Here is a 21,967-nt window from a genome sequence, read left to right on the forward strand (position 1 = left end):
CACAAATGTAACGCCCCTATTTAAAAAAGGAAGCAGACAGAAAGCAGGAAACTATAGACCGGTTAGTCTAACATCTCGTTGGGAAACTGCTGGAGTCCATTATTAAGGAAACAGTAGCAGGACATTTGGAAAAGCATAATTCAATCAAGCAGAGTCAGCATGGAAAGCGGGTTGTGTAGAGGACACAGAGAGGCTGCAAAGAGATTTAGATAGGTTAAGCGAATGGGCTAAGGTTTGGCAGATGGAATACAATGTCAGAAAATGTGAGGTCATCCACCTTGGAAAAAAAAACAGTAAAAGGGAATATTATTTGAATGGGGAGAAATTACAACATGCTGTGGTGCAGAGGGACCTGGGGGTCCTTGTGCATGAAACTCTTTTAGAGCAGAGGGACCTGGGGGTCCTTGTGCATGAATCCCAAAAAGTTAGTTTGCAGGTGCAGCAGGTAATCAGGAAGGCGAATGGAATGTTGGCCTTCATTGCGAGAGGGATGGAGTACAAAAGCAGGGAGGTCCTGCTGCAACTGTACAGGGTATTGGTGAGGCCGCACCTGGAGTACTGCATGCAGTTTTGGTCACCTTACTTAAGGAAGGATATACTAGCTTTGGAGGGGGTACAGAGACGATTCACTAGGCTGATTCCGGAGATGAGGGGGTTACCTTATGATGATAGATTGAGTAGACTGGGTCTTTACTCATTGGAGTTCAGAAGGATGAGGGGTGATCTTATAGAAACATTTAAAATAATGAAAGGGATAGACAAGATAGAGGCAGAGAGGTTGTTTCCACTGGTCGGGGAGACTAGAACTAGGGGGCACAGCCTCAAAATACGGGGAGCCAATTTAAAACCGAGTTGAGAAGGAATTTCTTCTCCCAGAGGGTTGTGAATCTGTGGAATCCTCTGCCCAAGGAAGCAGTTGAGGCTAGCTTATTGAATGTATTCAAGTCACGGATAGATAGATTTTTAACCAATAAGGGAATGAAGGGTTACGGGGAGCGGGCGGGTAAGTGGAGCTGAGTCCACGGCCAGATCAGCCATGATCATGTTGAATGGCGGAGCAGGCTTGAGGTTCCTAATTCTTATGTTCTTATGTTCTTATGAAAGGGAATTCATGTTTGACAAATTTGCTCGAGATCATTAAGGATGTAACGAGCAGGGTGGATAAGAGGGAACCAATGGATGTGGTGTATTTGGATTTCCAGAAGGCATTCGATTAGGTGCCAATAAAAGGTTACTACACAAAATGAAATTTCACGGGGTGGGTGGTAATACATTAGCATGGATTGAGGATTGGCTAACTAACGACAAACAGAGTCAGGATAAACGGGTCATTTTCCGGTTGGCAAACAGTAACTAGTGGGGTGCCGCAGGGATCAGTGCTGGAGTCTCAACTATTTGCAATCTATATTAATGACTTGGATGAAGGGATCAAGTGTAATGTAGTCAAGTTTGCTGATGATACAAAGATGGCTGGGAAAGCAAATTGTGAGAAGGACACAAAAAATCTGCAAAGGGATATAGACAGGCTAAGTGGGTGGGCAAAAAATTGACAGATGGAGTATAATGTAGGAAAATGTGATGTTATCCACTTCGGCAGGAAAAGTAGAAAAGCAAATTATAATTTACTTGGAGAAAAATTGCAAAGTGCTTCAGTACAGAGGGACCTGGGGGTTCTTGTGCATGAGGCAAAAAAGGGAGTATGCAGGTACAGCAAGTAATCAAGGAGGCAAATGGAATGATGGCCTTTATTGCAAGGGGAATAGAGTATAAAAGCAGAGAAGTCCTGCTACAATTGTGCAGGGTATTGGTGAGACCCCGCCTGGAATACTGCGTGCAGTTTTAGTCTCCGTATTTAAGGAAGGATATACTTGCATTAGAGGCTGTTCAGAGAAGGTTCACCAGGTTGATTCCGGAAATGAGTGAGTTGACTTAGGTTAAGATAGGTTAAGTTGGTTGGGACTATACCCATTGGAGTTCAGAAGAATGAGAGGTGATCTTATTGAAACATATAAGATAATGAGAGGGCTCGACAAGTTGGATGCAGGTAGGATATTTCCACTCAAAGGGGAAATTAAAACTAGGGGGCATAGTCTCAGAATAAGGGGCCGCCCATTTAAAACTGAGATGAGGAGGAATTTCTTCTCTCAGAGGGTTGTAAATCTGTGGAATTCTCTGCCCCAAAGAGCTGTGGAAACTGGGTCACTGAATATATTTAAGGCGGAGATGGACAGATTTTTAAGTAATAAGGGAATAAAGGGTTACAGGAAGTGGAACTGAGTCCATGATCAGATCAGCCATGATCTTATTAAATGGCGGAGCAGGCTCGAGGGGTCAAATGGCCTATTCCTGCTCCTATTTCTTATGTTCTTAAAGGATTGGGTGGCAAGGGTGACTTTTGTTGCTGTAATGGTTATGTTGCTGATTTAGGCACAGTGCTTCTCAAAACCTGATTGATTACAGAATCAAGATTATTTTATCCTTTCCTTTTGTTTCCTCTTTTGTTTGTCAAAATTGTCAAGACAACCAGTGTTGCCTTTTTTTTAAACATGAGGTGTGAAACATTGTTCATTGCATTTAGATGATTCGTTATAAGGCAACCAGTTTTCATTTCTGTTTAATCTTCAAAGGTAATCAAAATGTTTATGAAAAAACATACTAACATACCTTTCATTGATTGAAGCTCAGTGCTGCCACTGGCTACAGTTCTCTCATTTGTAATGAGTCACCATGCACTTCATATTTCATTAAATTTGCACTGTAATTTTTTGCAGCCTGTGATAGCGCATGAAAAAAGATGCACATATGGCAAGCTTACAGTTATGCTATAATTTGCCCAGTTCTCCAATTGTGTTCTACATTTCAACAGGAACTATCTTGAGTCACTGCAGTGGATAGTTGTCTGTATTGGATGATATCTTTAGAGAAGAGTCACTTTAACAGCTACATTGAAGTGTTCAATGATTCTGTAGACATGCAAGTTGCAAGATTATATAATTTCAGGATCCTCAGATAAGTTATGGCACTAACTTTGTATTGGTAAATAGTTAAATCACAATTGAACTGGAGGTACTGATGTATGTTCCTTTCGGAGTTGTAATGGATATGATACAGCGGATATAAAAGTGAATGTTTCAAGTTAGGGAAGACTTTATAATTTGTGGTGGTTTTCCTTGATGTGAGGCTATAGAATGCACTACCAGAGTTAGTGATTGAAGCAGAGACCATGTTGGATTGAATGGTGGAGCAGGCTTGCCTTCTAGGTAATCGAAACTACTCCAGGGGATCACTCTGGACCCAAATTTTCTGTAGTACCTACCTTCTGCAAGAGGTGATCTCCGCCCCAGCCAGAAACATGTCCAGCTTTTGCTTGAAGGAATTCAGCAAATCAGCATCCACTCCCACTGCACGAGATGGCAGCCTGTTAGAGGTCCACTATACAGAGAAGAATCACCTTGACATCTAACCTAGATCGAGCCTTGTCTGCAATTTATGCCCCTGGTCCTCCTTAACCTATTCAATTGAAAAACTCAATTGAAATACAATCTATTCCCTTCATTATCTTATAAACATCAATCATCTCTATGCTTCTGTAAAGTGTTGAGTCCCAACTCTTTTAGCCTATCTTGATAACCAAGATGCTTTAAACTGGGAATTAGTCTAGTGGCCCTCATCTGTACCCTTTTCAAAGTCTATCACTTACCATGTGAGGAGACCAAATTTGGACTCTGTGCGGCCTGACTAAGGTCTTGTACAAGGACAAAATTGTATGCCTTCTCATATTCAGTTGTCCTATGGATACACCCAAACACCCTGTTTGCTCATGTACCTTTGAGGATGTGGAATGCCCAAATCTTTCCATTTCCACCTTTAATGTTCTTCCGTGTAGGGTATATGAATGTTCAGCATTAGCCCTGCCCACATGTATAACACTGCACATCCATTTTCCAGTCAGGAGCCCAATCCCCCGAAACATTAAGATCTGCCTGGAGCATCATCTACAGTCTAATACTTGCAGATCTTGGTATCATCTGCAAATCATGCCCCCAGCACCTACATCCAGCACTGATCCCTGCAGGACACCTGGTGACCGGTCTCAAACAGATCCACTTACAACGACTTTTTGCCTACATTCTGCTAGTCAGTTCAATATATTACTGCTAATACCAGAGACTTCAAATCTTAGAAGCCTTGTGTGGCACCTTATCAAAAGCTTTTTGGAGGTCTCAGTCGACAATGTCTACTGGACTTCCCTAATACACCAACTTTGTAACTTCAAAAAATACAATTACATTTGTAAGATATGACCTCCTTAATGAAGCCATGTTGGACAAGCAGTCTGACAATTTCGAGACCGTGGAAGATGGATGGGGGGCACAGTTGAGAGAAGTGGTGGTGAGGTATAGCTAGGTGTCATCAGTGTGCATGTGGAAACTGACTTTTCGGATGTATAGGAGAAATAGAAGGGGTCCAAAATAGAAGTGTTTGTTAACATCTTATTTGTCTTTGTACATAACCAGACAGCCGCCATGGCTTTTTATTACCACATTTCCTTTTGACTACATTTGTTTTCCATATTTTAATCTGGTTAAAAAACTTTCCATTTGTATTCTACATTGGTCTCATCATTGCCCAGCAGGGATAGCCAATTTACCCATTCCAAATCATCTGTAATTTTAGTGAAGTTTGCTCTTCTGAAATCCGGTAAGAGTTGCAGATTCTCAGTAACTTTAGTTTTACTGGCCAATTGAACCGTATAATGTTGTGGTCACTGTTGGCTAGAGTTTCTCTTACATGAAAGCTGCTAAGAGGTCGCGCTCACTACTAAACACTAGATCCAAATTATGATTATCCCCATTTCATTAATATGTTGAGTCAGGAAGCAGTCTTATATATTTGACACATTTTTCAGCTATACTTCCCAGAAGTTAAAGCCATTGTGCCACTGCATTTCAGGAAAATTAAAAATCACCCATTGTGGCATTTTATATTAAGAGGTCCCAATCCATTTGCTGCCCATAAATCAATTGGTGGTCGCTATGCTGTGGTTGATCACTTTAATCCCTCCAGTTTGTCGCCAAGATTCAGAGGAAGCTCAATCATGACTTAGGCACGAAAGGAAGCATTGGGTCTCTGCTGCTGTTGAGTCTCCCACTGAATGAGGGCGGTCAGGCACGTGTGCGTACCCAGGTTGCGACTTTGGCTTCGGGCCATGCAGAGATACCTGTACGTCGAGGATCCTCATGGAGGGTGTTTGCTGGTGATGTATTTCTTCTGCCAGTGGCACAATCTCAATTATGACACGCAGCTCCAGTTTGTAAAATTGGATGGGGGCGGGGGGTAAACCATGCCTCCTTGTGGGAGCTGCTGGTCTTTTACCAGGATCTGAAACATGTCACCTCCAGCTGGAGTTCTCCCCTGTCAGGAGCTCCCTATCCTCCGGGAGCCGCTGCTTCGGAATCCGCACTTCCATGACCACAGGCTCTGGCTGGCAAGGTGACCAAAGTCAGGTACTTACTGGATGGTGGAGCAGCAGGCTAGATGTCACCAGAGGAACTGGCACAGCACATGTCCTGGCAAGGTGACCGGCTCACGGCCAAAGCCAGCAAGATGCTAAAAGGGGTACTTGGCCCCAACTCCACGAGGTGGGTCGAGGAGGCTTAAGCAAGTGGGGTGATCCCATCTGAACAGATACCCATTCAGACAGAATATCTCATTGCTGCCACATCTCAAAACCTCCCTCAGGAGCTGGTGCCTCATAAACCTCCCTCAGGAGCCGGCGCCTCACAAACTGGAGCAATGTCTCGGAAATCCTTTCTGTGTCACTTCATTCTGCAAGGAGGGGTTTCCTGTAAGAGCAACCATTGCACACTTTCCACTTATCCCCATCTACTGTCCAGGCATGCCCTGGCATGCAATCTTGCCATCTGGAGGAGCAGGCAACCCCAAATGGAGGGCTCTCCACATGTGAATCTTCCCTTTATCTATGGGGACTTGGCATGGAAGGTCACAATCCTCTTGGTCTGATTACACTTAACTCATGATGTTAATGTTAGATTGTTAAAATAGAATATTGTCCTTTAAGTGTATAATACAAACCGGAACAAAATTAACAGTCACTTGGACAGGTGTAGATTAATTAAAGAAAGCCAGCATGGATTTATTTAAGGCAAATTAAATAACTTGATTGAGTTTTTTGCTGTGGTAACAGAGAGGGTTGATGAGGGCAGTGCGGTTGATGTGGTGTACATGGACTTTCAAAAGGTGTTTGATAAACTGCCACATAATAGGCTTACCAGCAAAGTTGAAGCCCATGGAATACAAGGGACAGTGGCAGCATAAATACGAAATTGGTTAAGTGATAGGAAACGGAGAGTAGTAGTGAATGGTTGTTTATTGGACTGGAGGAAAGTACACAGTGGGGTCAGTACAAGTACCACTGCTTTTCTTGATATATAGTAATGACTTAGACTTGGGTATACAGGACACAATTTCAAAATTTGCAGTTGACATAAAACTTGGAAGTATTGTGAGCAGTGAGGAGGATGGTGATAGACGTCAAGAGGACATAGACCAGCAAGTGGAATGGGCAGACATGTGGCAGATGAAATTTAAGTGCAAAGTGATACATTTTGGTAGGAAGAACGAGGTGAGGCAATATAAACTAAAGGGACAATTCTAAAGGACGTGCATGAACAGAGAGACCGGGGGTATATGTGTATAAATCATTGAAGGTGGCAGGGCAGGTTGATAAAGCAGTTAAAAAAGCATACGAGATCCTCGGCTTCATAAATAGAGGCATAGAGTACAAAAGCAAGGAAGTTATGATGAACCTTTATAAAACACTGGTTCGGCTTCAACTGGAGTATTGGGCCCAAGTTTCCGCCCTCTGGAAAAACAGCGCACCTCCATAAGGTGCGCCGACTTTCTGGAATAAAAAGGGCGCCGAAAAACGTACCTTGTGATTCTCCGGTCTCCTCAGGATGTCTTCGTGCTCAGCGTGGCGCAGCACAAGGGGTCGGGGGCGGAGCCAGGTCCCGGCGCTGAAAACAGGGCCGGGACCTCTGCACATGTGCGCTAGAGTATGCGTGCAGTAGTTCCTCGCCCCGAGGCTGCGTGGGAGGGGCCTGATCCTAGCCCTGGCCGAATGGGCTCCCCGGGCGAAGATCGGGACTCGGGCCTCCATCCCATTCAGCTCCCCCCGCCTCCCTCCCTCGCGTTCAGCTCCCTCCCCTCCCTCCCCCCTCCTCGCCACCCCCCTCCCCCCCACCTCCACTTCGGCGGCAGGGCCCGCCCCCCCGGCATCTCGCTCGGGCCAGGCACCGCCCGAAGTGTCGGCGACGCCGGCTCGGCCCGTTCAGCCTCTACCCACCCCTCCCTCCCGTTCAGCTTCTCCCCCCTCCTCTACCCCCCCCCCCCCCTCCATGTCCCCGGCGGGGCCCGCCCTCCCAGCATCTCGCTAGGGATGGGCCCCACCTGAAATGTCGTCGTTGCCGGCCAGGCCCATTCAGCCTCTCCCCCCCCCGCTCCCCGTCCTGTTCACTCTTCCCCCCCCTCCCTCCCTCCCTCTTCTCCCCCCACTCCCTCCCCGTCCTCGGCAGGGCCTGCCCACCCGACATCTCGCTGGGGGTGGGCCCCGCCCGAAGTGTCGGCGGCGGCGGCCCGGCCCATTCAGCCTCTCCCTCTCTCCCCCCCTTCTCTCTTCCCCCCTCCTCTCTCCCTCTCCTCCTCTCACCCCTCCCTCCCCCCTCCTCTCCCCCCTCCCTCCCCCCTCCTCTCCCCCTCCCTCCACCCTCCCTCTCCCCTCCTCTCTCCCCCTCCTCCCACCTCCTCTCCCCCCTCCTCTCCTCCCCCTCTCCTCCCCCATCCTCTCCCCCCTCCTCTCCTCCACTCCCCCCTCCCTTCTACTTCCCCTTCTCCCCCTCCCCTTCCATCCCCCCTCTCTCCCCCCACCCCTCGCTGTCAGAAACACAGACACTGACAGAGACAGAGAGAGACACTGATAGAGACAAAGGGAGACACACCCCCCCATCTCTCGTTCCCTATGCCTGATTTATAAGTGATCATACAAAAATCTACACTTACTCCATTCTAAGTTAGTTTGAAGTAAGTTTTTGCTGCCTAAACTTGCAAAACAGGCGTAAGTGGCTGGACACGCCCCCTTTTGGAAAAAAAAATCTGTACTAAAATGAAACTATTCTAACTCACTAGAACTGGAGCAAAAAAAATGACGAGAATTGCAATTTCTAAAATGCTCCATTCTAAACTAGTTGCTCCAAAAAAATAGGAGCAACTCAGGCCGAAACTTGAGCCCATTATGTCTAATTCTGGGAACCGCACGTTAGGAAGGATGTGAAGGCCTTAGAGATTTACAGGAATGGTTCCAGGGATGAGGGACCTCAGTTACGTGGATAGACTGGAGAAGCTGGGTTTGTTCTCCTTAGCGCAGAGAAGGTTGAGAGGAGATTTGATAGAGGTGTTCATAATCATGAGGATCTAGACAGAGTAGATAGAAGGAAACTGATCCCATTGGCGGAAGGGTCGAAAACCAGAGGACACGGATTTAAGATGATTAGCAGAAGAACCAAAGGCGACATGAGGAAAAACCTTTTTTATGAGGCGAGTGGTTAGGATCATGAATGGACTGCCTGAAAGGGTGGTGGAGGCAGATTCAATCATGGCTTTCAAAGGGAATTGGGCATGTACCTGAAGGAAAACATTTGCAGGGCTACAGAGAAAGGGCGGGGGAGTGGGACTAGCTGAAGTGCTCTTGCAGAGAGCCGGCACAGGCTTGACAGGCCAAATGGCCTCATTCTGTGCTGTAACCAATCTATGTTTCTATATGGTTGTCCAAAACAGCCACCGCTCTCAGAATCAGAAAGTTGAGCTTGTGGCATAACAAGAAAAGACAACTTCCATCTAATCCCAAGTATCTCAAACTCGCCAGCACAATACCCAATTGTATAATTCTAGTTATAGCATCACTTGATCATGGAATAATCTCTATATATTGTATAATTCACTTTTGTTTTTAATATTTGAACTGGAATATCAAAAAAGTACATTTACATACATTATGAACTATGTACTTGTGGACAAAGTACATTAGTAGATCTGGTTTTCTTGGCATGACAGTGCTTGCATTTCGAGGTTTAAGTAGCTTGTTTGGTCTTGGTTTCTGTGGGTTAATAGACGTGTAGATTAGGGAGGACATCTCCTGGACTGCTTTGCAAGTTGGCTAGATGTGGGGCATGACCAAAATATGTGTAAGGGTATGCACCCTTTCCAGCAGTCATCAGGTATGAAGGGATGAAAGTGATAGAGTTTGTATGTGATGTGGTACATGCCATTTACAATGTTGAGCTGGCCATTCTGCTGAAGGTGGTGGTGTATAGGATCTGACTTTATACCTCTTGTCGGTTCTCTTCCCTTAATAGTTGGCCGCGAACTCACTCCCAGGCGTCCTTCAGTCTGTCTGTCCTGCCTTTTGTTATGGAGATGAGAATTGTACAGAAGGTGGATATAAGTTCCCAGAAGCCTGTTGGGGAGTGAAGGTAAAGTTTGAAGGAGGATTGCAGACTTCAGCATGAGCCAACATATTGGAGGGTTCTGGAGGAAGTGCTGAAGGTAGTGTTATTGGTCATAATGGGGGAGGTGAAATTTATCAACTAACTGGTAGAATGCCATAACCTGACCCTCATGGAGGACCCTTTCTCGTGCAAGGCTCTGAACCCACCTGAAATGAATCTTCCTGCAAGCACCCCATTGCACAAGGTTAGGGAAACTGTCTGTTAGACCCAGTGAGATCTTCGGAGAGGCACAGACCTGTCTCTAGGCTGATAGTTTTGCAGCAAAAATGGGGTGTTTGTTGTGTGGACAGATTCATTGCAGTGAAAACTGACATTCTACTAGTCTGTTCCTAGAGTGTATGCATGATTAGTTCTGCAGGGTGGAAAGAAAGGTCCTGGCTTCTATTCCCAGACTTTTTCTGGGAGGCTAGAGACCAGCCATAATTATTTGGGTCTGGGTTACCCAGAAGTGCCATCTGAAATTTAAGAGGCTGAGTCCCCCGTCCCCCCCCCCCCACCCCCCATCTCTTATTTTGGGAGTTTGAGAAGTATTTGTGTCTTCATTTCCCACCTAGAGGAACTTGGAGATGCGACTGTCCTGGTCACTCAATTGTTGGACTGGCACCTTGACGAGTAGCATCTGCAGTAGGTAGAGGAGGCGCATCAGAATTGTATTGACCCTACCCACGAGTGTCATGCACAGATTATTCCTCCTGATTCGTTTTGCATATATGGTTGGAGTGGGAGACATTGTGGGTGGAGCTCCTTTTCTCCAGGGTGGCAAAATTTCTGTGCCAAGTACACAAAAGTATCTAAAAGGGGAGATTTGAGCATCCCTGTCTGGTCCTGTGGTGAATTGGGAATATATGAGAGATGATGGCATTGATCTGGGGTGTCACTGTAGGATTGTAAATAAGTCACTCTTCCAGGTACATTTGTCAGTTTTACTAACAAAAAAACCCCAGTTGTTAGCCACACCAATGCTGCGTTGTCACTCATTTAAAAAAAAAGACCCTTAAATCAATACACTTGAGTGTATTTTAATATGCTTCTTGTGTGACATTCTTTTAATCCATCATCTCAAACACCTCCCAGCACTTGTGACAGACAAGCAACTACCAGTTCCATACCTCAAAAGGCTCTCCCCTGGTAAAGCCTACATTTAGAAGGAGGTGATTGGTAATTGTGAGTCACACTTCAAATGGACAAAGTACAAAAATTTCAGCTATACTTTACTGAAATCCCAGTGACAACACTGCAGTGAGTGTCACTTCCTACAATTAGGGAACATTAAAAAGATGCGAGAAATGAGAGAAATAAAAGATATATCCAAGACCCAGAAGATGTGCTACTCTGTAACCATTCACACATCCTTGGGTTATAACAGCAACAATAATAACAACTTGTATTTATACAGCTCCTTTAGCAAAACGTCTCAAAGCGCTTCACAGGAATGATTATCAACAAAATTTGGCGCCAAGCCACATAAGGAGATATTAGGACAGGGAAAGAGGTAGATTTTAAGGAGTGTCTTAAAGGAGGAAAGAGAGGCGGCGAGATTTAGGGAGAGAATTCCAGAGCTTAGGGCCTTGGCACGGCCGCCAGTGGTGGAGCGATTAAAGTAGGGGATGCACAAAAGGCCAGAATTGGAGGAATGCAGAGATCTCTGAGAGTTGTAGGGCTGGAGGAGATTACAGAGATAGGGAGGGGCAAGGCCACAGGTAACAGAGGAAGGGGCAGAGATTAAGCTTTTGTCTTTTTTACTCTCGGTCGAAAAAAGACAGGTTTTGGATCTGGAACAGTGAGAGAGGCAGAACGGTATCTCTCTAAAGTTAACACCAATCAATTCAGCGATACAGACTTGTAAAGTGAAGCTAGACCCATATCAAGAGCAAAGTTTGTGTAATGTATTATTTTTTATGTTGTGAGGAACAATAGGAAGTACGTAGATCTTGCTGTGAAAATGGTAATCGGTTTAGTCGTTGCTTTTCAAGTAAAATATACCAATGATTTAGAGTTGGTCTCATCTAACTAGAGTACATATTAGTCCGCCTTGCAGAGGATAGAACAAACGTGTGGGTCATGTGCAAGATCACAGCATCCAGTTCAGGTAATGAGAGTCTTAGTGTGACCTGGGGTCAATAACAATATCCTGTCACTAACTATTGGGCACTGATGCAAGAACCGCTTATGGGAATAACCGGTGACATTAAACCTCAGAGAATATCTAGTGTAGACCTGCAAATAGTCACAAGTTCATTATGTGGATACCATAAAATTTATAGTTTTTGCAAAAGTACAGATTTGTATTGCACCAGTTAACACCGTCCTTTGTATTTGTTTTTCTTGCTCGTATAGAAAAATGAATGGCTTTGCCTGAATTGTCAGACCCAACGATTAATGTCTGGAGGTTTGGGAGATGCACCACTTCATGTCCCACCATCAGCATCAAAGCAGCAACCAACAATGTCGCCACACCATCAAGGGCAAATGGGTGCAAGTGTGCAACAAAAGAAAGGGGTTAGCCAACAGCAGCAAGCTGGCCCTGTCCAGCAACAAAAGATCCCTTTAACACCAGGTCAACAATTCTCTCAACAAAAAGAACCACAGACCCCTAAACCAGGACAGCCTACACCAACAAAACAACAAGGTCCATCGGTTGGGGATAAGCTGCACCCTCAGCAAAAACATGCTGGGAAAATCGAGACCCAACAGCTGCCCCAGATTGCAACCCAACACAGATCACAGTCAGAGAGAGAGATGCCAAAACCTGCACCATCAAAAGTGATCAGCACAGTCAAGAAAGTGGACCCTTCTTCAAAGGAGATCTCCCAAGCAGCTGAACTACAGAAAGCAAAAATGCAAGAGGTTAGTTGCTTAGACGCATGTAACGACCAAGACTAAAAATTATTTAAACTTAAGTTGAATTATTTTGTGACTGTGGAAATGTCATCTGTCAAGAATGAATCATGTAAGTTCTAAGGTCAGAGAAATATACATTTTGGGGTTCAAAGGAGGAAAAAATTGTAGAACATTTCCTTCTTTATGACTACGTCAGCTCCCTTCAAAGCCAAATTTGAGGAGCTCATAGATTTTTTTTGTCTCCGATATTGAGATAATACAGGTGATGCCTCAGTCTCCTTATAGAAACATACAGCACAGAAGGAACCCATTCAGCCCATCGTGCCTGTGCTGGCTCTTAGAAAGAGCTATCGAATTAGTCCAACTCCCCTGCTCTTTCCCCATAGCCTTGCAAAATGTTCCTTTTCAAGTAGATATCCAACTCCTTTTGAAAGTTACTATTGAATCTATCTGTCAGGCAGTATATTCCAGATCATCGTAACTCATAAGAACATAAGAAATAGGAACAGGAGTAGGCCATACGGCCCCTCGAGCCTGCTCCGTCATTCAATAAGATCATGGCTGATCTGATCATGGACTCAGCTCCACTTCCCTGCCCGCTCCCCATAACCCCTTATCCCCTTATCGCTCAAGAAACTGTCTATTTCTGTCTTAAATTTATTCAATGTCCCAGCTTCCACAGCTCTCCGAGGCAGCAAATTCCATAGATTTACAACCCTCTGAGAGAAGAAATTCTTCTTCATCTCTGTTTTAAATGGGCGGCCCCTTATTCTAAGATCATGCCCTCTAGTTCTAGTCTCCCCCCATCAGTGGAAACATCCTCTCTGTATCCACCTTGTCAAGCCCCCTCATAATCTTATACATTTCGATAAGATCACCTCTCATTCTTCTGAACTCCACCTTTCCTCATAAGTCAACCCCCTCATTCCCGGAATCAACCTAGTGAACCTTCTCTGAACTGCCTCCAAAGCAAGTATATCCTTTCATAAATATGGAAACCAAAACTGCACGCAGTATTCCAGGTGTGGCCTCACCAATACCCTGTATGACTGTAGCAAGACTTCCCTGCTTTTATACTCCATCCCCTTTGCAATAAAGGCCAAGATACAATTGGCCTTCCTGTTCACTGCATAAAAAAAGTTATTTTCATCTCCCCTCTGGTTCTTTTGCTAATTATCTTAAATCTGTACCCTCTGGTGACTGACCCTCCTGCCAGTGAAAACAGTTTCTCTTTATTTACTCAATCAAAACTTTTCGTAATTTTGTACACCTCTATTAAATCTCCCCTTAATTGTTTCTGCTTTTCTAGTCTCTCCACATAACTGACATCCATAATCTCTGTTACTGGGGAACAAAGAAATGGCAGACCAATTGAACAAGTACTTTGGTTCAGTATTCACTAAGGAGGACACAAACAACCTTCCGGATATAAAAGGGGTCAGAGGGTCTAGTAGGGAGGAGGAACTGAGGGAAATCTTTATTAGTTGGGAAATTGTGTTGGGGAAATTGATGGGATTGAAGGCCGATAAATCCCCAGGGCCTGATGGACTGCATCCCAGAGTACTTAAGGAGATGGCCTTGGAAATAGCGGATGCATTGACAGTCATTTTCCAACATTCCATTGACTCTGGATCAGTTCCTATCGAGTGGAGGGTAGCCAATGTAACCCCACTTTTTAAAAAAGGAGGGAGAGAGAAAACAGGGAATTATAGACCGGTCAGCCTGACCTCAGTAGTGGGTAAAATGATGGAATCAATTATTAAGGATGTCATAGCAGCGCATTTGGAAAATGGTGACATGATAGGTCCAAGTCAGCATGGATTTGTGAAGGGGAAATCATGCTTGACAAATCTTCTGGAATTTTTTGAGGATGTTTCCAGTAAAGTGGACAAAGGAGAACCAGTTGATGTGGTATATTTGGACTTTCAGAAGGCTTTCGACAAGGTCCCACACAAGAGATTAATGTGCAAAGTTAAAGCACATGGGATTGGGGGTAGTGTGCTGACGTGGATTGAGAACTGGTTGTCAGACAGGAAGCAAAGAGTAGGAGTAAATGGGTACTTTTCAGAATGGCAGGCAGTGACTAGTGGGGTACCGCAAGGTTCTGTGCTGGTGCCCCAGCTGTTTACATTGTACATTAATGATTTAGACGAGGGGATTAAATGTAGTATCTCCAAATTTGCGGATGACACTAAGTTGGGTGGCAGTGTGAGCTGCGAGGAGGATGCTATGAGGCTGCAGAGTGACTTGGATAGGTTAGGTGAGTGGGCAAATGCATGGCAGATGAAGTATAATGTGGATAAATGTGAGGTTATCCACTTTGGTGGTAAAAACAGAGAGACAGACTATTATCTGAATGGTGACAGATTAGGAAAAGGGAAGGTGCAACGCGACCTGGGTGTCATGGTACATCAGTCATTGAAGGTTGGCATGCAGGTACAGCAGGCGGTTAAGAAAGCAAATGGCATGTTGGCCTTCATAGCGAGGGGATTTGAGTACAGAGGCAGGGAGGTGTTGCTACAGTTGTACAGGGCCTTGGTGAGGCCACACCTGGAGTATTGTGTACAATTTTGGTCTCCTAACTTGAGGAAGGACATTCTTGCTATTGAGGGAGTGCAGCAAAGATTCACCAGACTGAATCCCGGGATGGTGGGACTGACCTATCAAGAAAGACTGGATCAACTGGGCTTGTATTCACTGGAGTTCAGAAGAATGAGAGGGGACCTCATAGAAACGTTTAAAATTCTGACGGGTTTAGACAGGTTAGATGCAGGAAGAATGTTCCCAATGTTGGGGAGGTCCAGAACCAGGGGTCACAGTCTAAGGATAAGGGGTAAGCCATTTAGAACCGAGATGAGGAGAGACTTCTTCACCCAGAGAGTGGTGAACCTGTGGAATTCTCTGCCACAGAAAGTGGTTGGGGCCAATTCACTAAATATATTCAAAAGGGAGTTAGATGAAGTCCTTACTACTCGGGGGATCAAGGGGTATGGCGAGAAAGCAGGAAGGGGTACTGAAGTTTCATGTTCAGCCATGAACTCATTGAATGGCGGTGCAGGCTAGAAGGGCTGAATGGCCTGCTCCTGCACCTATTTTCTATGTTTCTATGTTTCTATGTTCGAGCAAATTTCCTATACACCCTCTCCAAGGCTTTGATATCCTTCTTAAAGTGTGTTATCTAGAATTGGACACAGTACTCCAGCTGACGCCTAACCAGTACCTTGTACCCAATTGCCAGCCACTTCCTTCATCTAAACCACTCCTACATCTCACTCTCAACCACATATCACACTGTAACTACTCCCCATCTCCCACAAGCCTGCAATAAGCTCAGCGTTTTGACGAGACCCATTTCCTGTTAACAGCTCCCTTTGCGAGTTCTTCAAAACTGCTGGCAACATCCCTATCCTCAGAAAGTCCATGCTCGTCCCCTCTATCTCCTCCAAATACCACTCCATCTTTAACTTCTCTTTTCTTTCTGTATACTCTTGAAGATATCATTGCCACCTAACCTCCATGCTTACGGTGCTAACATACATTGTTATCGCTCCTTGTCCTCTGTCAGGTCCAACATGATCAACCACTCCACAAGCCAGAAAGTTCAGCAGCTTAACAAACAAGTCTGAAACCATCCTATTGAGCCCCAACTCCATTCTGTCCCTGGCTGCTTGCTCAGGCTGAAACCAGTGGTGCTCAACCTCATGTAGTGTTCAATCCAAAGCTAAAGTTCAAACTTCAAATCCTATCCAGTTACGTCCCACTCTTCAACATCGTACCTTACTCCCATGGCCAATTAAATCCTTATTCATGCTTTTGTCACTTCCAGATCTGACTTTCTATCCTGTAGTAAGTCCATCTGTCCATCAGCCTTGTGCTTACTGACAGAGTTGTTGGACAATGTGTTGAATTCAAAATTGTAATTCTTTTTTACAAATCCTTCTATGCTCTCATCCCACCCTATCTCTGCAATTTCATGCAGCTTTATTTTCTTGCATGTACCCACCAATTTTCTGAGTTTGCATTTTCACTTGATGTAAGCTTTTTAATTATTCTTTTTAAGAACATAAGAACATAAGAATTAGGAACAGGAGTAGGCCATCTAGCCCCTCGAGCCTGCTCCGCCACTCAACAAGATCATGACTGATCTGGCCGTGGACTCAGCTCCACTTACCCGCCCGCTCCCCATAACCCTTAATTCCCTTATTGGTTAAAAATCTATCTATCTATGATTTGAATACATTCAATGAGCTAGCCTCAACTGCTTCCCTGGGCAGAGAATTCCACAGATTCACAACCCTCTGGGAGAAGAAATTCCTTCTCAACTCGGTTTTAAATTGGCTCCCCCATATTTTGAGGCTGTGCCCCCTAGTTCTAGTCTCCCCGACCAGTGGAAACAACCTCTCTGCCTCTATCTTGTCCATCCCTTTCATTATTTTAAATGTTTCTTTAACATCACCCCTCATCCTTCTGAACTCCAACAAGTAAAGACCCAGTCTACTCAATCTATCATCATAAGGTAACCAACCCCCTCATCTCCGGAATCAGCCTAGTGAATCGTCTCTGTACCCCCTCCAAAGCTAGTATATCCTTCCTTAAGTAAGGTGACTAAAACTGCACGCAGTACTCCAGGTGCGGCCTCACCAATACCCTGTACAGTTGCAGCAGGACCTCCCTGCTTTTGTACTCCATCCCTCTCGCAATGAAGGCCAACATTCCATTCGCCTTCCTGATTACCTGCTGCACCTGCAAACTAACTTTTTGGCATTCATGTGAGCGGCGGTGGTTCAGGGACAGAAATCTCGTCCGCCATGGTGACGCCCCGTGTTCGGTTCCCGGCCGTTGTGCAGCTCCAAGCTAACTTTTCAAAAAGAGTTTCATGCACAAGGACCCCCAGGTCCCTCTGCACCGCAGCATGTTGTAATTTCTCCCCATTCAAATAATATTCCCTTTTACTGTTTTTATTTCCAAGGTGGATGACCGCACATTTTCCGACATTGTATTCCATCTGCCAAACCTTAGCACATTCGCTTAACCTATCTAAATCTCTCTGCAGCCTCTCTGTGTCCTCTATGCAACCCGCTTTCCCACTAATCTTTGTGTCATCTGCAAATTTTGTTGCACTACACTTTGTCCTCTCTTCCAGGTCATCTATGTATATTGTAAATAGTTGTGGTCCCAGCACCGGCCCCTGTGGCACACCATTAATCACCGATTTCCAACCCGAAAAGGACCCATTTATTCCGACTCTCTGCTTTCTGTTAGCCAGCCAATTCTCTATCCATGCTAATATATTTCCTCTGACTCCGCGTACCTTTATCTTCTGCAGTAACCTTTTGTGTGGCACCTTATCGAATGCCTTTTGGAAATCTAAAAACACCACATCCATCGGTACACCTCTATCCACCATGATCGTTATATCCTCAAAGAATTCCAGTAAATTAGTTAAACATGATTTCCCCTTCATGAATCCATGTTGCGTCTGCTTGATTGCATTATTCCTATCCAGATGTCCCGCTATTTCGTCCTTAATGATAGCTTCAAGCATTTTCCCCACTACAGATGTTAAATTAACCGGCCTATAGTTATCTGCCTTTTGTCTGCCCCCTTTTTTAAACAGAGGCGTTACATTAGCTGCTTTCCAATCCGCTGGTACCTCCCCAGGTTCCAGAGAATTTTGGTAGATTATAACGAATGCATCTGCTATAACTTCCGCCATCTCTTTTAATACCCTGGGATGCATTTCATCAGGACCAGGGGACTTGTCTACCTTGAGATCCATTAGCCTGTCCAGCACTACCTCCCTAGTGATAGTGATTGTTTCAAGGTCCTCCCTTCCCACATTCCCGTGACCAGCAATTTTTGGCATGGTTTTTGTGTCTTCCACTGTGAAGACCGAAGCAAAATAATTGTTTAAGGTCTCAGCCATTTCCACATTTCCCGTTATTAAATTCCCCTTCTCATCTTCTAAGGGACCAACATTTACTTTAGTCACTCTTTTCCGTTTTATATATCGGTAAAAGCTTTTACTATCTGTTTTTATGTTTTGCGCAAGTTTACTTTCGTAATCTATCTTTCCTTTCTTTATTGCTTTCTTAGTCATTCTTTGCTGTCGTTTAAAATTTTCCCAATCTTCTAGTTTCCCACTAACCTTGGCCATCTTATACGCATTGGTTTTTAATTTGATACTCTCCTTTATTTCCTTGGTTATCCACGGCTGGTTATCCCTTCTCTTACAGCCCTTCTTTTTCACTGGAATATATTTTTGTTGAGCACTGTGAAAGAGCTCCTTAAAAGTCCTCCACTGTTCCTCAATTGTGCCGCCGTTTAGTCTGTGACTTTGGGTGACTTTTTTGCCCATCAAGATGAGTGACAAAAACAATAGGGAATGGGCTACTTTTTCTTTCTGGACATCTAATGCCGGTATCAAGCTCTCCCAGGACAAGTATAACCAGAGAGATTAATCTTAAATTAAGTTCTCTCAACTTTGTCCCTAAAGGTGGCTTAATTCCTCTGCACCACTGTGACATTTTATTTCACACATCAGCCATCTTTGAGGCCTCTGTAAATGCAAGTGTCAGTTTGGTGTAAATTGGTACCATGCTCTAGACAGCTTGGTACTTTGAACTCATACTCACTAGAAATGGGTTGAGACTGTCTAAAACGAATTTCACTGAGGAAACTTTAACAGAAAAAGGTAACTTTCATAACATCAGCTTGTACTACATTCAAACCAATTTACTAGAAGTGAAAATACAATACAATGCAATTTAAATTATTATGTAGAGTACTTTCAGTTCACACTTTCTGTTGCAATTTGCACTCAAACCTCATTTATTATTCTTATGGTTGAGATGGTCTTTTCCAGATTCATTAACGAATGACCTAATCTTGAAACTAACATAGAAACGCAAGACACTCTTTATCCTCTCTCCCTTCAATTAACCTGAGCAAACTATTTATCTGATATATATAAAAAAGTGGTAATTGATCTCAGCATTCTAATGGTATTGCCCAGTCAGTGAACATTATGTTATGCCACCTAATGTTACATGACCAGCAATTGAACTCAAGCTCTTTATATCAATTTGAACCACAGTACTTACTTAACATTCACCACAGGGTGGCATTGTAGTCGTGCATTTCCTGGAGAGCAGCAGACATCTTGCTGAATGAAAATAAGTTGTACTTACCTTGAGGCCCACAGAAATTTTTGTTTTTCTGATCCCACCTCTCCCCTGCTCCTGTTGTACTGTGTCGTGGGTGTGGCTCCTGGGGCTCTCTCCACTCCACTCACTAGCCAATCTGTTTCGTGACCGTATTGCTGCAGCTGCTGTACTTCTGCTCCAACAGTATTTGTTACCAGTCGTTCTGACTGCTGGCCATTCTTTGTTCCCGTCACTCTGTCACTCACTGGTCTACCTAATCGTCCGTTTCCCACCTCACCAGTCCACCTCTGATCCTGCCTTCCAACTTCTGATCCCACAACATATCTTGAACCCTGTTCTGTTTAGTTGTGTTTCTTGATTTTTTTTTTAGATTTTTATCCTCCATTTGACTATGTCGTTGCCTGTGCTCCATGATGATTTATCGTGAGTAACAGGCCTCCCATTTGGGGTCCCACTCTGCCTGGTTACCGCATGGTCTTTCGTCTTATTGCCATCATCTTCATACATCACTATCCCCCACCCCACCCATCCACCACTCGTATCCTGCGCTTCCCACACCCTTTAGAAACATAGAAACATAGAAAATAGGTGCAGGAGTGGGCCATTCGGCCCTTCGAGCCTGCACCACCATTCAATGAGTTCATGGCTGAACATGCAACTTTAGTACCCCATTCCTGCTTTCTCGCCATACCCCTTGATCCCCCTAGTAGTAAGGACTACATCTAATTCCTTTTTGAATATATTTAGTGAATTGGCCTCAACAACTTTCTGTGGTAGAGAATTCCACAGGTTCACCACTCTCTGGGTGAAGAAGTTTCTCCTCATCTCGGTCCTAAATGGCTTACCCCTTATCCTTAGACTGTGACCCCTGGTTCTGGACTTCCCCAACATTGGGAACATTCTTCCTGCATCTAACCTGTCTAAACCCGTCAGAATTTTAAACGTTTCTATGAGGTCCCCTCTCATTCTTCTGAACTCCAGTGAATACAAGCCCAGTTGATCCAGTCTTTCTTGATAGGTCAGTCCCACCATCCCGGGATTCAGTCTGGTGAACCTTCGCTGCACTCCCTCAATAGCAAGAATGTCCTTCCTCAAGTTAGGAGACCAAAACTGTACACAATACTCCAGGTGTGGCCTCACCAAGGCCCTGTACAACTGTAGTAATACCTCTCTGCCCCTGTACTCAAATCCCCTCGCTATGAAGGCCAACATGCCATTTGCTTTCTTAACCGCCTGCTGTACCTGCATGCCAACCTTCAATGACTGATGTACCATGACACCCAGGTCTCGTTGCACCTTCCCTTTTCCTAATCTGTCACCATTCAGATAATAGTCTGTCTCTCTGTTTTTACCACCAAAGTGGATAATCTCACATTTATCCACATTATACTTCATCTGCCATGCATTTGCCCACTCACATAACCTATCCAAGTCACTCTGCAGCCTCATAGCATCCTCCTCGCAGCTCACACTGCCACCCAACTTAGTGTCATCCGCAAATTTGGAGATACTACATTTAATCCCCTCGTCTAAATCATTAATGTACAATGTAAACAGCTTTACTCAGACCTTCATCAATTGTGGGCCAAGACTGCCTCTCGCCCCTGTCGATCTCTGGGCCATTGTAAGACTGGTGTGGTTATTATATTTCGTATTGGATCAATTTTAGCTCCTGCTGCTTCCTGCCTCTAACATTTACATGTTAAATGTATCCACAACTACCCTGTTGTGTTTCTAGGTAATCCTTTTTCCTGTGACACCTGCCATGTTTTTTTGCCTGTAACATTTTCCTATCAATGTGACAAGTCAATGATGTTGGAATAGATTAAAAGAACTGCTTTCAGTCTACATGCAGTTGCAGGCTCTGGCCACAGGGAAATTCTGTGGGCCATTTTATTCATCTTTTCAGCTCCAACTCTCCACCATGTTGGATTTCTACTATGCAAGGTGAGTAAGCAGGTAAGTAGTTTGAATTTTCATTTCACCATGGGTCACATTAATATAGTGAATAATTGGGACCCCAGCACAGATTCTTGTGGGATGCCACGAGTCACTTCCTTCCAATTTGAGTACATATGAGGAGAGATTACATAACCTAGGCTTGTATTCCATGGAATATAGAAGGTTAAGGGGTGACTTGATTGTGATTTTTAGGATTTTCAAAGGATTTGATAGGGTAGATAGGGAGAACATTTTCTGCTGGTGGTGGAGTTGAGGACAATAACTTTAAAATCAGAGCCAGGCCATTCAGGAGAAGTTCTTCATGCAAAGGGTGGTAGAAGTGTGGAAAACTCTCCCACAAAAAACAGTAGTTGCTGGCTCAATCAATAATTTAAAATCTGAGATCGATAATTTTTTTGCTAGCCAAGGGTA

The 21,967-nt window shown here is 44.5% G+C and overlaps 1 protein-coding gene across 1 annotated transcript in view; it reads left to right on the forward strand.

Annotated features, from left to right (window-relative positions):
• The window catches only part of LOC139276790 (protein bassoon-like), a 646,194-nt gene that overhangs the window by 504,941 nt on the left and 119,286 nt on the right, over positions 1-21,967 (forward strand). The window contains exon 3 of the mRNA XM_070894795.1: positions 11,925-12,434. Within this exon, the coding sequence (XP_070750896.1) occupies positions 11,925-12,434 (510 nt within the window). The remainder of the gene's footprint in view (positions 1-11,924; positions 12,435-21,967) is intronic.

Source organism: Pristiophorus japonicus, chromosome 12 (assembly GCF_044704955.1).
Source record: "Pristiophorus japonicus isolate sPriJap1 chromosome 12, sPriJap1.hap1, whole genome shotgun sequence".
In the NCBI taxonomy this organism is placed as follows: domain Eukaryota; kingdom Metazoa; phylum Chordata; class Chondrichthyes; family Pristiophoridae; genus Pristiophorus; species Pristiophorus japonicus.